Raw genomic sequence first — 17,719 nt, 5'->3', positions numbered from 1 at the left:
AATGTGGATTTCCGCTGTAGTCTCACAAAGTAGAAAAAGCTGAAAATGTGTTTGATGCCCATGTGACAAATATTTTTTTATTCCCACTAGAAGCTATATAAAGTATTTCTCAAGTTGTTAGCAGTGCAGCCTGAAATGCTAGTGTTGGCTATTTTACAAAGTGATTATCCGCACACCTATCGCCTATGTGACAGATTTTAGTTACTCTTGTGGGTTTGTCTCCTATGCATGCAGCATTTTGTCTCCATTATATTGTTAAGTAACTGACTGAATAAAATGCAGGAAAAAAGGAATTTAAGGATGCAAAATTTGTCTTTTATAGACTTGTCTAAAAAAATGTGTTTGCTATTGTGGTCCATTACTGTCTGGCTAGACAGTATGGCCCTGATGTATCTGGTGTAGAATTACATGCTGCATATTAAAACTGCTAAAAGTTTAAAATAAAACATTATTGCGTGCAGTTAAAATGCTAAATTTTTCAAGGACAGAAAAGGTTCAGACGTCATTCACTACCCTCTGCAAAGTCTAATAATTTATTAAAGGAGACCTGTCATGAGAGAAGTGTGGACGCTTAGTCAAAGTTGTAGTAGTCATAGTAAAAATGTCCTTATTTTCTATGCAATTTATGGATAAAAATACATACATAGTTACATACCGTATTTATCGGCGTATACCGCGCACTTTTTTCCACTTAAAATGGGTGCGCGATATACGCCGATAGCCGCTTCCCGCGCTCAGTTTGAACGCCTCATATACCGAGCGCAGTACACTCGGGTACATTCGGCCAGGCTCGGCTTCGCTCGTGGTCACGCTCTGTGACGTTTATGCGTGAGAAGCCGAGCGTGGCCGAACGTGCCCGAGTGTACTGCGCTCGGTATATGTCGGCGGAGGCGTTTAAACTGAGCGCGGGAAGCGAGGATTCGACTCGGAGACAGCGCGGGAGAAGCCGGGAGGACACCACCGAGGCCGCAGACGGAGACGGAGGCCAGACCGGACAAGGCCGCCGATGGATGCCGGGCAAGACACCAAAACTGTAAGTAATAATTTTTTTTTTTTTTACAGGATTTTCGGGTCTACATTAGGGGTGCGCGCTATACGCCGGAGCGCGCAATACCCCGATAAATACGGTAGTTTCTCTGGTTAAAAAAAACATACAAGTCCATCTAGTTAAACCAATAAAAGGGGGGAAAAATATCATTAAAATAAAAAAAAACATACAATCCAGAGGAAGGCAAAAAAAAAAAAAAAAACAGCAAAGCTTGAACCAATTTGATCCAGTAGGGGAAGAATTCCTTCTTGATCCCCCGAGTGACTATCGGATATTCCCCGGATCAACTTTACCTATAAATGTTAGTATCCAGTTATATTATGTACATTTAGGAAAGAATCCAGGCCTTTTTAAAGCAATCTACTGAGCTGGCCAGAACCACCCCTGGAGGGAGTCTATTCCACATTTTTACAGCTCTTACTGTGAAGAAACCTTTCTGTATTTGGAGATGAACTCTATTTTCCTCTAGATGTAAAGAGTGCCCCCTTGTCCTCACTTGTTCACTATATGGACCCCTCTCTTAATACAAAAAAGGATTTTGCTCACTTTGGAAACAAAGCTTGGCATTGCATGTCATTATTAAGCTTATGATCTACCAAAACCCCCAGAGCCTTCTCCACCATTGATTCCCCTAGTTGTACTCCCCCTAGTATGTATGACACATGCACATTCTTGGCCTCCAAGTGCACAGGTCAGCTTGTAAGTTGGAGACATCCTGTAAGGACGTTATTCCACTGCATAGCTTGGTGTCATCTGCAAAAAATTAAATGGTACTTTTAATCCCAGACCCAATATCATTTATAAAGATATTAAAACGTAAGGGTCCCAATAATGAACCTTGGAGTACACCACTGATAACCTTAGACCATTCAAAAACAGATCAATTAACTACTACTCTCTGAATTTGGTCTTTTTAACCAATTTTCTATCCATTTACAAACTGATTTTTCCAAGCCTGCAGACTATACCTTAAACATGAGCCGTGTGTGGAGAACTGTGTCAAATTCTTTTGCAAAATCCAAGTATACCACGTCCACAGCCACCCCTCTGTCCAAGGTTTTACTTTTCTCTTTATAAAAAGAACTTCTGGCTTTCATAAATCCATGCTGTTTGCAGCTTAACTTTTTTTTTTCAAGCAAGAACTCATCTATGTGGTCTTTTATTGAACTCTCCAGAGGGTTTCCGACTATAGAAGTAAAAAAAGAAAGAAATAAGTAATAGCACCCCAATGATCCCCACTGATCCCTGGAAGCATGGTGGTGCTCCTATAGAAAGGGTGGGCTAACATTTAACCTCAGGGTATAGATTACTTAGGCGCTTTCACACTGGTGCATTTTGGCCACAGCTCAAAATTCTAATGTAATTGATGAACCAGAAATAAAACAGAAGAACCTACAAAGCACATGCTTCATGAAGTAATCTGTACATCAATATGTTGATTTTAAATGTGTTGGATTAAAGATATATTTTATTTAGTTAAATTTAGAGATCTTTGTGATTTTGCCACAGTTATAGTGTTTGCTGAATAGCATTAGTACCTTACTACTTGATTTCACTTGTTACCTGAAAATGTTGTTAACATTTTGGTATGAAAGATTATTCTTTAGATTTAGATTTAGATTTTTTTTTTCTTTAGAGCTGTCAGCCTCTCAATGGGTTATCTGGATCTCAAACGGCTGGATGGTTCCCTTGTAATGTGCTTCCAGAGCAAAATGTATGGTTAAAGGTAATATGTCTACCATTTATCTTGTCTCTTCCACAGTATTTGAGGCTAAAAATTATAACAGTTTTTTTTCATACTGTATGTCAAAATAGCTCAATCATTTCTTCTCAGTTCAGATATTTAGCTACCCTGATGTTCTCTGATGAACAGCTATTTCTTAGCCACATGCACAGTGCAGGAACCATTGTAATCGCGCGGCTTTTGGAAGGGAAACTTAAATAGTTACTGGACAATGTTGCTTTGGTTGTTTATTTTTATTTGTAAGCAAAAACGGAAACAGTGAGCGCTCAAACACAAAACAGAGAGCGGCTTGCACTAAATACGTGACTACCCTAACAAACAGTCAATCATAAAGGGAAGTACAGCGCTTATAAAACATAAATTATACCTTATAAACAATATTATGAATAAAGTGCATATAAATAAAACGAGTGCCAAAAAATTGTATAACATTTAAAGTGTATACCATATTTTGCGCTCCATAAGATGCACTTATTTCCCCCCAAAAAATGGGGGAAAATGTCTGTGCATCTTATGGAGTGAATATTGATCACCCCAAGTCTCCCCCGAGCTCAGCCACAAACATAAGACAGAGCAGCCAGAGCGGCCGAATGGAGTATGGCAATGGCGGCTGCTTGGGCTGCTCTGTCTTCTATTTGAGTGACAGGCGGATCAGTGTGAGGTGTGACATAGGAGGTGGAAATGTGTTACAGTGATCACTGGGATATTCCATGACAGAGCTCTGTGTGGTAATGCTACATTTCATGGGACTGGTAAGGCTGCATTTCATAGGCACAGAAACATAAAAATAAAAGGTCTGGTGTCACCCCAACATCACCTCCATCCCCAATATAATACATATATACAAAGGATTTGCCCCAGGACTTTAAATGGGGTGAGTATGGTTAGCCAAAAAACATATCATGAGTATATAAAAAGTACATTTATTGTAAAAACAGTATACAAGAATCAGAATTATATGCAGCCATCAGTAGTACCGAATGTGTTTCGTGAGACCACGTTAGCTCTTCAGGGGTAGATGCTTTATTATATCTGCAATACAAGTAGAAAGCTAAATAAATGTATGTTGCACAGCATTTGCAGTGAGGTGAGTGATCATAGTGGTTTGGATGTGCCACCCCATACTCACCAATGGGCTGGGCCAGATCAACAATCACTGACTCCACAGGTGGCGGCAGCAACAGACATCCAGCATGGGAGCTGAGGGGGCGGAGCAACCGGAAACCCCAATAGGAGAACAACCGGAGAACCGACATGGCTTTGATAGGTGCAAATGTCCCTAGAAGTCTCATGTTGTCCATGATGAATGACTGCTGAAAAGTATTCAAAAAAGTATATGTGCATGTCAAAAAAGACCCTGCAAGTGCAGATCAACTTAATGATGTAAATTGGTATGCAAATGAATATACATAAACCAGCATGAGGCAAATGCTGGTATGGACTAAGGGGACTGAAGGGACAGTGAAGTATCTCGTTACAAACATGTGAAATGATATTGACAAGTAGTGTGAAGGTACAATGTGGATGGAAATAATGTGAGGTATCAAGGACAAATATACTGAGGTGTGGGCTAAACTAAAAAGCAACAGTGATTACCTGAGTGCAGTGTGAAAACCAGAGAATGATGTCTTCCCCCCATGGAGGTGCAACTGTTGTGTGCGTGGTCAGGCTGTGAATGGGAAACACTGCAATGTCATAGACAATTTCATAGGCACAGGTCAGGCTGCCTTTCATGGGCACTGGCAAGGCTACATTTAATTGGCACTGGTAAGGCTGCATATAATTGGTACTGGTAAGGCTTCATTTAATTGGCATTGGTCAGGCTGCATTGCATGGGCACTGGCAAGGCTTCATTTAATTGGCACTGGTCAGGCTGCATTTCATGGGCACTGGCAAGGCTGCATTTAATTGGCACTGGTCAGAATATTTTTTTCTTGTCTTCCTTCACTGAAACCTAGGTGCTTCTTATGGTAAGGTGTGTCTTATGGAGCGAAAACTACAGTATGTCCAAAAGATCATATCATAATGAAAGTTCATAAATGAATTTGCTAAAAAAAAGTATGACAGGTGCTAGTCCTTTAAATAGTCCAGAATGCAATAATCTAAAAATACGGATATCATTCCTAGTTGCCAACCACAAAGTACTTTAGTACAAAAAAAGTGTGTGTGTGTGTGGGTGGGGGGGGGGGGGTAGTCCATAATCCTCTACCACATTACACTCACCAGAAGACTAATAGATTTTAGCCTGTAGTAATAATCCACGTTCTCGGGGGCTCTTTAGTATCCATGCTACTAAGTATAAAGTGCTGCCAAACATCCATCCTGTTATGGAAATGCTCACCACACAGAGCCAGAAAAGTGGTAAATAGATTAGTATTTCTTGATATTTCAGTACATTCAAAAAAATTAAATAAAATCTATGGGCCAGATTCACATAGAGATACGACGGTGTATCTCCTGATACACCGTCGTATCTCTGAGTTGTGCCGGTCGTATCTATGCGACTGATTCATAGAATCAGTTACGCATAGATATGCCTAAGATCCGACAGGTGTAACTGTGTTACACCGTCGGATCTTAGGCTGCAATTCCAGGCCAGCCGCTAGGTGGCGTTTCGGTTTATTTACGCAACGATTATGCAAATGAAAAGATACGCCGATTCCGAAACGAACGACCGCCCGTCGCTTGTTTTTTACATCATTTGCGTTCGGCTTTTTCGGGCGTATAGTTACCCCTGCTTCTATGAGGCGCAGCCAATGTTAAGTATGGCCGTCGTTCCCGCGTCGAATTTTGAAATTTTTCGTCGTTTGCGTCCGTCGATTCACAAAAGCGCTGGACGCAAGTTACGCTCCTAGCGTCCTAGCGACGTCATTGGGAGCAATGCACACCGGGAAAATTCGCGGACGGCGCATGTGCTGTTAAATACTTCACTCCGCCTAGCCGCGGAATTTGAATTCCGCCGGGGGATTTAAGATACGCCGCCGCAAGTTTTGAGGTAAGTTTTTGAACTTACATTATGATATGATCTTTATTTGGCCATATATACAATTTTTTATTTAAATGTTATACAATTTGTTGGAACTCCTTTGATGTATATGCAATTTATGCATAATACTATGTATATTTTATTAATTCATGCTTTATAAGTGCTGCACTTCCTTTTTTGAATTAATGTTTATTAAAAATTTTAAACGTTAGTGCAATGTTTATATATACAGTTTGTATATACTGTAATATATGTATATATATATATATATATATATATATATATATATATATATATATATATATATATAGTCATGGTCGAAATTGTTGGCACCCCAGACATTTTTCAAGAAAATCAAGTTTTTCCTTTGTGTATATTGGAAACAAACAAAAAAAGGGAGGAAAAAAAGCAAATTGGACATAATGTCACACACAACTCCAAAAATGGGCTGGTCAAAATTCTTAGCACCCTTAACTTAATATTTGGTTGGACACCCTTTGGGAAAACATAACTGAAATCAGTCGCTTCCTATAACCATCAATAAGCTTCTTACACCTCTCCCCCCCGGAATTTTGGACCACTCTTTGCAAACTGCTCCAGGTCTCTCTTATTGGAAGGGCGCCTTTTCCCAACAGCAATTTTAAGATCCCTCCACAGGTGTTCAATGGGATTTAGATCTGGACTCATTGCTGGCCACTTTAGAACTCTCCAGCGCTTTGTTGCCATCCATTTATGGGTGCTTTTTGATGTATGTTTGGGGTCATTGTCCTGCTGGAAGACCCAAGATCTCAAATGCAAACCCAGCTTTCTGACACTGGGCTCTACAATGTGACCCAAAATGCTTTGGTAATCCTCAGATTTCATGATGTCTTGCACACATTCATGGCACCCAGTGCCAGAGGCAGCAAAACAACCCCAAAACATCATTCAACCTCCACCATATTTCACTGTAGGTACTGTGTTCTTTTCTTTGTAGGCCTCTTTCCATTTTCGGTAAACCGTAGAATGATGTGCTTTAACAAAAAGCTCTATCTTGGTCTTATCTGTCCACAAGATGTTTTCCCAGAAGGATTTTGGCTTACTCAAGTACATTTTGGCAAACTGTAGTCTTGCTTTTTTATGTCTCTGGGTCTCCTGCCATAGCGATTAATTTCATTTAAATGTCGATGGATAGTTGGCGCTGACACTAATGCTCCCTGAGCCTGCAGGACAGCTTGAATTTCTTTGGAACTTGTTTGGGGCTGCTTATCCACCATCCGGACTATCCTACGTTGCAACCTTTCATCAATTTTTCTCTTTCGTCCACGCCCAGAGAGATTAGCTATCGTGCCATGGGTTTCGCAAACTTCTTGATAATGTTGTGCACTGTGGACGAAGGCAAATCTAGATCTCTGGAGATGGACTTGTAACCTTAAGATTGTTGATATTTTCCACAATTTTTGTTCTCAAGTCCTCAGACAGTTCTCTTCTCCTCTTTCTGTTGTCCATGCTTAGTGTGGCACACGCAGACACACAATACAAAGACTAAGTGAACTTCTCTCCTTTTTATCTGCTTGCAGGTGTGATTTTTATATTGCCCACACCTGTTACAGGTGAGTTTAAAGGAGCATCACATGCTTGAAACAATCTTATTCATCCACAATTTTGAAAGGATGCCAAGAATTTTGACCAGCCCATTTTTGGAGTTTTGTGTGACATTATGTCCAATTTTTTTTTCCCTCCCTTTTTTTGTTTTGTTCCAATATACACAAAGGGATTAAACATGTGTATAGCAAAACGTGTTACTGCAATACTTTTCTGTGAGAATTTTTTTTTCTGGGGTGCCAACAATTTTGGTCATGACTGTGTATATATATATATATATATATATATATATATATATATATATATATATATATATATATACTGTATATATGCTTTTTTTTAATGTATAAGTAAACCTATAATAGATAGGATTTCCAAAGTACTATAAGTTAGATAAGAGACAAGGAAGCAGCTTGTATACTGGCTGACTTGTGGAATCTTATGCCGCGTACACACGATCAGTCCATCCGATGAGAACGGACCGATGGACCATTTTCATCGGTTAACCGATGAAGCTGACTGATGGTCCGTCACGCCTACACACCATCGGTTAAAAAAACGATCGTGTCAGAACCGGTGACGTAAAACACAACGACGTGCTGAAAAAAACGAAGTTCAGTGCTTCCAAGCATGCGTCGACTTGATTCTGAGCATTTTGGATTTTTAACTGATGATTGTGCCTACTAACGATCGTTTTTTTCCCATCGGTTAGGAATCCATTGGTTAAATTTAAAGCAAGTTGGCTTTTTTTTAACCAATTGTTAAATAACCTATGGGGCCCACACACGATCGGTTTTGACCGATGAAAACGGTCCATCAGACCGCTGTCCTCTGTTTAACCTATCATGTGTACGAGGCCTTAGGCCTCGTACACACGACTGAACATGTCTGCTGAAACTGGTCTGCGGACCAGTTTCAGCAGACATGTTCGGTCGTGTGTACAGCCGACCGGACCGGATTCCCAGCCTAGCGGACAGATTTCCAGCGGACAAATGTTTCATAGCATGCTATGAAACATGTCCGCTGGAAGCCTGCCTGTCGGACATGTTCAGTCGTCTGTACGACTCACCGGACATGTCCGCTCGGCCGAAAGCCCTCGCATGCGTCAAAGTAATTTGACGCATGCATGGAAGCATTGACCTTCCAGGGTGGTGCACGTCGCCGCGTCATCGTCGCGGCGATGGCGCGGCCACGTCACCGCATTCGCTGTCCGCGGGAAATTTGGTCTGATGGTGTGTACAGCCATCAGACCAAAATCCGCCAGCGGACATGTCCGATGAAAACGGTCCGCGGACCATTTTCATCGGACATGTCCCGTCGTGTGTACGAGGCCTCAGACTGACATGGTAGTCATTGGAAGATACCTATACTCAAAAACGTTTTTATTTTATTTTTTGCAAAAAGCGTGCCATCTCCAGTCAAACTAGTAATAAACGGGAAATTCTAGCAGTTTTCTTTGCACTGCTTGGCTGATGGCTATTAATAATAAAGGATATTTTTTTAAAGGTAAAAGGTGTTGCATCATGTGCTATACCTTTTTACTATCTTTATCTAAGGTATAGCTATCTTTTAAATGGCTATAAACCAGACATTATAAGCTGAAGCTACAAAAAACATTTTAGTAAGAGTCATGGATAATATTTAATAATTTGTAATCTTATCAGAAAATTTTAATTTTAAAGGCAAAAGAAAACCAGCTGATGCTCAACAGAATGCTGCAGTTTGGGGTTTTCTTTAATTGCATAATTTTTAATATTAAATGTTAACCGTTACCTATTTGTGTTTCATCTACCTTCGCTTAGGTGAGTTTTGATAAGCCCAGTCTGGCACATTCATTCCACATTTACCTTTCCACGGATGGCAGCCTTCCCAGCAGCACCTCGAAGGCCATTGTCACTGCTTATCTGACTGATGTGACGGGACAGAGCCATATACTAGGTGAGTCAAGTGGATAGAAATCACTATTCATTAAACAATGTCACTCCATAGAAGGAAAAATTGCTGCTGCCGGTACGCTCACTGCCAGTCTCTAAAATGACCCTACATTTTCTTATGTTGAGATAACTGATAGGAGCAGTAAAACTGTAATACTATCAGTATTGTATTAAAATACCAACACATTAAGGTTTTCTTTTCTTTTGAGTGCGAAAGTCTTTAAAGTGAACCTGTTATCCGGGTAGAACCATCAATGTCACTGTAGCACAAAAATAAAGGCTGGATGGCCGCACTCCAATGCAATCTCCTTTATTCCATGTAATGTAAAAACATATACAGCACAAGTGGTGAACTAACAGTCCTAACGCGTTTCACACCTAAAAACGGTGCTTAACCACTAACCAACCAGCTGCCGCAGTTATACGGCGGCAGGTCGGCTCGGCAGCATGAAATCACGTAGCTATACGTCATTTCGCAATCCTGGTGCATCACTGGTGCTGACGCGCGTTCCCGGCGGGTGCGATCACCGCCGGGCACCCGCAATCGCTTGTTACAGAGCGAGAACCGGGAGCTCCCAGTCCTGTCAGGGGGAGAAGTGACTGATCGCATGTTCATACAATGTATGAACAGCAATCTGTCATTTCCCCTAGTCAGTCCCACCCCCCTTCAGTTAGAACACACCTAGGGAACATAATTAACCCCTTCCTCTCCCCCTAGTGTTAACCCCTTTCCTGCCAGTGGCATTTTTACAGTAATCAATGCATTTTTATAGCACTGATCGCTATAAAAATGCCAATGGTCCCAAATATGTGTCAAAAGTGTCCAAAGTGTCCGCCATAATGTCGCAGTATCGATAAAAATCGCTGATCGCCGCCATTACTAGTAAAACAAAAATATATTAATAAAAATGCCATAAAACTATCCCCTATTTTGTAGACGCTATAATTTTTGCGCAAACCAATCAATAAACGCTTATTGCGATTTTTTTTTACGAAAAATATGTAGAAGAATCCGTATCGGCCTAAACTGAGGAAAAATTATTATGTTTTTATATATTTTTGGGGGATATTTATTACAGCAAAAAGTTAAAAATATTTTTTTTTTCAAAATTGTCGCTCTATTTTTGTTTATAGTGCAAAAAATATAAACCACAGAGGTGATCAAATACCAACAAAAGAAAGCTCTATTTGTGGGAAAAAAAGGACGCCAATTTTGTTTGGGAGACACGTCTCACGACAATTGTCAGTTAAAGCGACGCAGTGCCGAATCGCAAAAAGTGGCCTGGTCATTGACCAGCAAAATGGTCCGATGCTGAAGTGGTTAATCACTGCGTTCTGGGGTGTGAAGTTTGTGTGAAGCCGAGAGAAGACAGTGATTATCGCTAGCGGCTATAGCAGCCGCTAGTGATAATCACAGGTAAAACCTGGCATGCTGGTTGTACCCAAGTTGATCGATTGATCAACTTGGTACATTCAGCCTGCCCATACACGGTTCAAAGGGTCGAGATTCCAAGCATGTATGGCCTGGCCTAAGAATGATAGTTCTATTTGACACAAAAGATAACGGCCTAAATTCAGATAAGTTCTTTCTCTCTATCTTATCGAACTATGCTAGTTTTATTACCATTGCTGTGTACATTTGTTTGTGTGTTGTTTTCTTTCTTTTTTTTCAGAGATTGTTTTTTTTTTACATTTTGCTAAAAGTTTTGTGAATTAGTACTGCCTGGACCTTGAAGAAGGTGACATAAAAATGACCTGAAAATTTGTATTAAAATAGTGTAAAAAAAAGGCCTATTATACACTGCCTAGCGTCACTTGGATAAATACCTACACAAACCTTAGAGTAGAGAATACAGATCTACACCAACAGCTCACTTCCCTCATGCGTATCGTGGCTGTGCACGCCACTTAATCATAGGCTATCCCTGCCGAGAGCGGAGACGACGTCACAAATTACAATATAAACAAAATATACCGAATAGTGGAACGAAATTCCAATTGAAATTGAAATTTGAATATAATCTTACATCAAACTCCAGTCAAATTAAAATTTCTAAACATATTTCTGAATTTAAAGACTGTGTGTGTTTTAATGCCCTGTACACACGATCAGTTCACCCGATGAAAACGGTCTGATGGATTTTTTCATCAGATATCCGATGAAGCTGACTTTCATCAGTCTTGCCTATACAACATCAGTTAAAAAAACGATCGTGTCAGAACGCGGTGACGTAAAACACAACAACGTGCTGAGAAAAATTAAGTTTAATGCTTCCGAGCATGTGTCGACTTAATTCTGAGCATGCGTTGATTTTTAACCAATGGATTTCCCCACAGATGATCATTTTTTAACCATCAGATAATTTTAAAACAGGTTTTAAGTTTTTTCACAGATGGGAAAAAAACTGATGGGGCCCACACTCGGTTTATCTGATGAATACGATCCATCAGGCCGCTTTCATCAGACGAACCGATCGTGTGTACGTGGCATTAGAGTATCATTTCGAAATAATGCTGCTTTTGTTAAGCCAAAGGTGATTTAAAGAGCCGTTGTTATCATTTGATGACGATTTTTCTTTTGTTTGTTCACTTCACTGCCATATTCATATCAGAAGAAAAAAAATCTAAAGGTTTCGATTAGATCGATTCAAAATGTATAGATTTGAATGTTTTAAATCAAAAAAATCTGTAAATTCGAAAAAGACATAAAATTAATTCTGAATACGAATTCCGATTATGAATCCCAAATACTGATTTAACAAATCAACCCAATTTAACAAAACAAAATAACTAGATTAACGGATATAAACAAAACAAAATCATTTTTTTCGTCATGCATGTATATTTGTTTCTGTCGCAGGTGCACTAATATTAGCACACTATGAAACATAGTTAAATAGTTAAAAAACATCCCCCTGGGTGATCTATGTATATTACAAGGATTTTAACAAACCTTGTTGCAGATTGCTACCTTTTTGTATTCTGAAGAAATCCCTGTGTGTTTGTCTGTGTCCATGTTGGAAAGTGAGTCTAATGGGAGTGGTTTCATAATTATGAATCAGTTGCTGCTTGTGCTGGGCTCTAATGAGGAAATCTGATGGGCCTGCATCCCTTTAGACGTGATTTTCTATTGGGAGTATCTACCAAAAATTTGAATTTTTTGCAGGGGGTGCCTAAAATCTTACTGATATCTTAGTGCAGACCTCTATGGGGAAAATCAGTGAGCCAATCACACAAGCAGGAAATTATGTTTCTGGGAGGCGTTCTGTACACATTGTACAGAACCCCTCCAGGTTGCCATATTGCATTTTACAGAAAATTACAGAGCTGCAGATTGAAAAGGAAAGCACATTTTTAATAACATTTAATTACACCATGACTTTGTCGCAACTGTATATGCTATATTATTTATTATTTTTTTTTGCTATTTTTTCCCCACAAAAGTGGAGTTACCCTTTAAGTATGCAAGGCTAATATATATACAGTATGTAAGGTTGATGGGGGCTGATCTAAAGATCATTAGAAAATATCATACAAACTATAACATTTTTTTCTACACGGTGGGCCATTTATATGGATACACCAAAAACAAAAGTTGGATTCAAAATGGCCGACTTCAAAATGGCCGCCATGGTCACCACCCATCTTGAAAAGTTTCCCCCCTTACATATACTAATGTGCCACAAACAGGAAGTTAATATCACCAACCATTCATATAAATGGCCCACCCTGTACATTTAACCAACCACTTTGTTTTAGTTATTAATCTGATGCATTCTCAAATTTTTATATTTTTGGTGCTTCCCAGACACTGTTTAGTTCTGTATGTCATGCAGCATCCTGCGCTGAGATACCAACATAATCCAGGCATCCTATTACGCACAACATTTAAGTGTTAACAATTAATATCATTAGTAAAATGTCAATAGAAATTCTGAGCTATTAATTATCTCTTATTTTATAATTGCTTGCATTGGTAATGTTTTATTTCAACTAATGCTGTAGAGCTTTGTAATTTTCAGAAAATAATTAACATACAAAGGTTACCCTAACATCACAAATAGAGCCTTTGTCTGCAAGAGTTAATAATCTAAAGGAAATTGGGGAAGTAAAATATGAAGAATATGTGTTTATACTGTACAAAGGAACAGCCTTATCTAATTATAAAACATAATAACATTTTATTAAACCTACATGAAACAGTTAGCATTTATGCAAATACAGACATAAATTGAAGGTTGGAAGCAGGTATTGGTAAAATACATAAAGTATACAGCAGTGGCAGCCGCTCCATTAGGGGCCCCCCTTATCCATGCGCCCGGCCTTTAATCTACATGCAAGGCACCGAACGCATAGATTTCAATGGGGTTTTTTATTTTTTTAAGCACATGATTAGAGCCCGAAGCTCTAATTGACTTAAAAAAGGGTGGGTTTGGGGTGCAGAGCATTGCGCCCCGAGCCCACCCACTTGTGTAACAATAGCGAATTAATATTCACTATTGTCTTCCTGCTTCTTCTCCTGGTCAATCAGGAAGCGGGTATTAAGATCCGATCGGCTGAGAGGAGAAGCAATTGTATTTACCAGCTGGGAGCAGAAGCAGGGGGAAAGCCGCCAAAGCTGCCCCCGACCAGGATGGGGTAAGTTCAGGGCTGGTGGACGGACGGGCAAGCAACAAGGGGTTGGGGAGGGGGCTTTAGTTTGCAGAGTGACATGGGGGGTTTGATCGACTGACCGATTGAATGCATCGGGGGAGGGGTCGGGTGGTATGTTTTCCGACCCCCCAAAAATGGAGCACCAGCCGCCACTGGTATACAGCATAGTCTAAAAAGGTATTTAACCACTTCCCGCCCGGCCTATGGCCGTTTTACGTCCGGGAAGTGGTTATGAAATCCTGACAGGACGTTCTAGAACGTCCTGCAGGATTTCATGCCGCGCGCGCCCGTGGGGGCGCGCATCGCGGCGATCGGTGATGCGGGGTGTCAGTCTGACACCCTGCATCTCCGATCTCGGTAAAGAGCCTCCGGCGGAGACTCTTTACCACGTGATCAGCAGTGTCCAACCACGGCTGATCACGATGTAAACAGGAAGAGCCGCCGATGGCTCTTCCTCACTCGCGTCTGACAGACGCGAGTAGAGGATAGCCGATCGGCGGCTCTCCTCACAGGGGGGGTTAGCGCTGATTGTTTATCAGCGCAGCCCCCCCTCGGATCGCCACACTGGACCACCAGGGATGCCCACCCTGGAGCACCAGGGTGGAAAAAAAAAAAAAAAAAAAAACCAACAAAAAAAAAAAAAAACTAAAAAAAAAAAAAAAAAAAAAACATAAAGAAAAAAGATGCCAGTCAGTGCCCACAAATGGGCACTGACTGGCAACAATCAGTGCTGCCACCCCAGTGTCCATCAGCGCCACCCCAGTGTCCATCAGCGCCACCCCAGTGTCCATCAGCGCCACCCCAGTGTCCATCAGTGCCACCCCACAGTGCCCATCCATGCCCAGTGCCCACCTAGCAGTGCCCATCTGTGCCACCCATAAGTATCCATCAGTGCCGCCCATGAGTGCCCATCTGTGCCGCCTATGAGTGCCCAGTGCCGCCCATGAGTGCCCATCAGTGCCGCCTATGTGTGCCCATCAGTGCCGCCTATGTGTGCCCATCAGTGCCGCCTATGTGTGCCCATCAGTGCCGCCTATGTGTGCCCATCAGTGCCGCCTATGTGTGCCCATCAGTGTCGCATACCAGCGCCGCCAATCAGTGCCACCTCATCTGTGCCCGTCAGTACTACCTCATCGATGTCCATCAGTGCCATCTCATCGGTGCCCATTAGTGCCGCCATATCAGTGCCCGTAATTGAAAGAGAAAACTTATTTACAAAAAAATTAACAGAAAAAAATAAAAACGTAATTTTTTTTCCAAATTTTCAGCCTTTTTTTAGTTGTTGCGCAAAAAAAAAAAATCGCAGAGGTGATCAAATACCACCAAAAGAAAGCTCTATTTGTGGGGAAAAACGGACGCCAATTTTGTTTGGGTACAGTGTAGCATGACCGCGCAATTGCCATTCAAAGTGCGACAGTGCTGAAAGCTGAAAATTGGCTTGGGCGGGAAGCTGCGTAAGTACCTGGTATGGAAGTGGTTAAAGAGCTTGAAATATTGGATTTTTTTTAGTCAGCAGCTACAAGTACTGCAGCTGCTAACTTTTAAAATAAGGACACTTACCTGTCCAGGGCGCCCGCTATGTCTGCACCTGAAGCCAAGCTATCGCTCAACGCTCGGGTGCTGCTGCCGCCATCTTTGGTAAGGGAATCAAGAAGTGAAGCCTTACCTAATGCGCATGCACGTCTGGCTCTGCACAATCCCACTCATCACTGCTGTCTTCTGGGACATGTGTGTCTCCCAGAAGACAGTTGGGGTGGGGCGAAGGAAGTGGTGTAAATACCCGCGGGTGGCTCAGGTATCTATGCCTGGAAGTGGGAGCAAAATACCTGTATTACACAGGTATCTGCCCCCCCTCCCCCCTAAAAAAAGTGCCAAATGCTGCACCGGAGGGGGGAGGGTTCTGAAAAGAGGAAGTTACATTTTTGGGTGGAACTCCGCTTTAAGTAGAATAGTATGTGAGAATTAATTTCATAGAATTGCTGAATCTTGGGGGAAATTTTGGAGAAAGAAGTAGAAAGAAGCTTTAAAAGAATTTGAGAGCTATAAAGGTGCCCATAAACATAAGATGTTTGTAGAGTGATGAATACGCGAAAAAAATCACCTTCAGGTTGCCATTTTAACATCTAGCATATGTTTTATTAAAAAAAAAAAAAAAAAACTTTCATTAAGTCACAGAATCTGCAGATTAGAATGAAAAAGAAATTCCCAAATGGCTGGTATAGCAATTTTAAACGTTGTATATATATATTTTTTAAGGTGGAGTATTTCCTTTAATTGTTAGGATCAACTTAAAAGATCAACATGTTGGGGCCATTTTCTTTCACATATGTTCAGCTTCTAATGCTGGCCATACACTATACGAAAATTCGGCCGACATTCGGTCATTAACCACTTAACCCCCGGACCATATTGCTGCCCAAACACCAGAGCACTTTTTGCGATTCGGGACTGTGCCGCTTTAACTGACAATTGCGCGGTCATGCGATGTGGCTCCCAAACAAAATTGGCGTCCTTTTTTTCCCATAAATAGAGCTTTCTTTTGGTGGTATTTGATCACCTCTGCGGTTTTTATTTTTTGCGCTATAAACAAAAATAGAGCGACAATTTTGAAAAAAAATTATATTTTTTACTTTTTGCTGTAATAAATATCCCCCAAAAATATATAAAAAAACATTTTTTTCCTCAGTTTAGGCCGATACGTATTCTTCTACATATTTTTCGTAAAAAAAATCGCAATAAGCGTTTATTGATTGGTTTGCGCAAAAGTTATAGCGTTTACAAAATAGGGGGTATTTTTATGGCATTTTTATTAATATATTTTTTTTACTAGTAATGGCGGCGATCAGCGTTTTTTTTTCGGTACTGCGACATTATGGCGGACACTTCGGACACTTTTGACACATTTTTGGGACCATTGGCATTTTTATAGCGATCAGTGCTATAAAAATGCATTGGATTACTATAAAAATGCCACTGGCAGTGAAGGGGTTAACACTAGGGGGCGGGGAAGGGGTTAAGTATGTCCCTGGGTGTGTTCTTACTGTGGGGGGGGGGGGTGGGACTGACTGGGGGAAACACTGATCCTCTGTTCATACATTGTATGAACAGAGGATCAGCATTTCCCCCCCTGATAGGACCGAGAGCTGTGTGTTTACACAAACACAGCTCCCGGTCCCGCTCTGTAATGAGCAATCGCGGCCCCTAGTGGCCGCTCAAAAAGCCGCCGTATAGCTACAAACTCTTGCCCAGGAGAGCCGACCTGCCGCCGTATAATGACGGTGCGCGGTCGGCAAGTAGTTAAGAAAAATCTTTTGTTTTTGGAACAATTAATGGGCACAAAATCGATAATCGTTTGGAGGTTTTTGAGCCAAAAAAACGAAGGACAAGTTTAAAATAAAAAACTACTGTTATTTTTTTGTTCCTAAAACAGTGGATGCAGTATGCAGTGGATACATATAAAGATTGTATTCAGTATATTAAGCTTGATGGGTGATATACATCATCTGCTATCAGACTAGAGAGTCCTTCTATAAAATCCAATGGCATACACCAATCAATATCCTGCAAGGGTAAGGTCGGTTAGAGGTGGATGCACCTGTTTGTCTGCTAAAACTTCAGAGGCCATATCCTCTTTGGAATCTAAGTGCCCTTCTTCTCTGCTATGCGACCTGAAAGATTCAACAGCTTGTGCTATTTTCCCGCTGAGCCTTACAAGCATTTGTGTAGCTTATAAGGATGTATTTACCGAGACCAGCGGGAGTTGTTTTGCG

At 41.0% G+C, this 17,719-nt stretch overlaps 1 protein-coding gene across 2 annotated transcripts in view; it reads left to right on the top strand.

Moving 5' to 3' along the window:
• Positions 1–17,719, top strand: part of PAPPA2 (pappalysin 2) — a 364,705-nt gene that overhangs the window by 218,939 nt on the left and 128,047 nt on the right. For both annotated transcript variants that reach the window (XM_040360367.1, XM_040360366.1), the window contains exons 12-13: positions 2,685–2,774; positions 9,165–9,300. In XM_040360367.1, the coding sequence (XP_040216301.1) occupies positions 2,685–2,774; positions 9,165–9,300 (226 nt within the window). The remainder of the gene's footprint in view (positions 1–2,684; positions 2,775–9,164; positions 9,301–17,719) is intronic.

The sequence above is a fragment of the Rana temporaria genome, chromosome 7 (assembly GCF_905171775.1).
Source record: "Rana temporaria chromosome 7, aRanTem1.1, whole genome shotgun sequence".
In the NCBI taxonomy this organism is placed as follows: domain Eukaryota; kingdom Metazoa; phylum Chordata; class Amphibia; order Anura; family Ranidae; genus Rana; species Rana temporaria.
The sequence above is the reverse complement of the archived record's forward strand: the minus strand, read 5'-3'. Positions and strand labels throughout refer to the sequence as shown.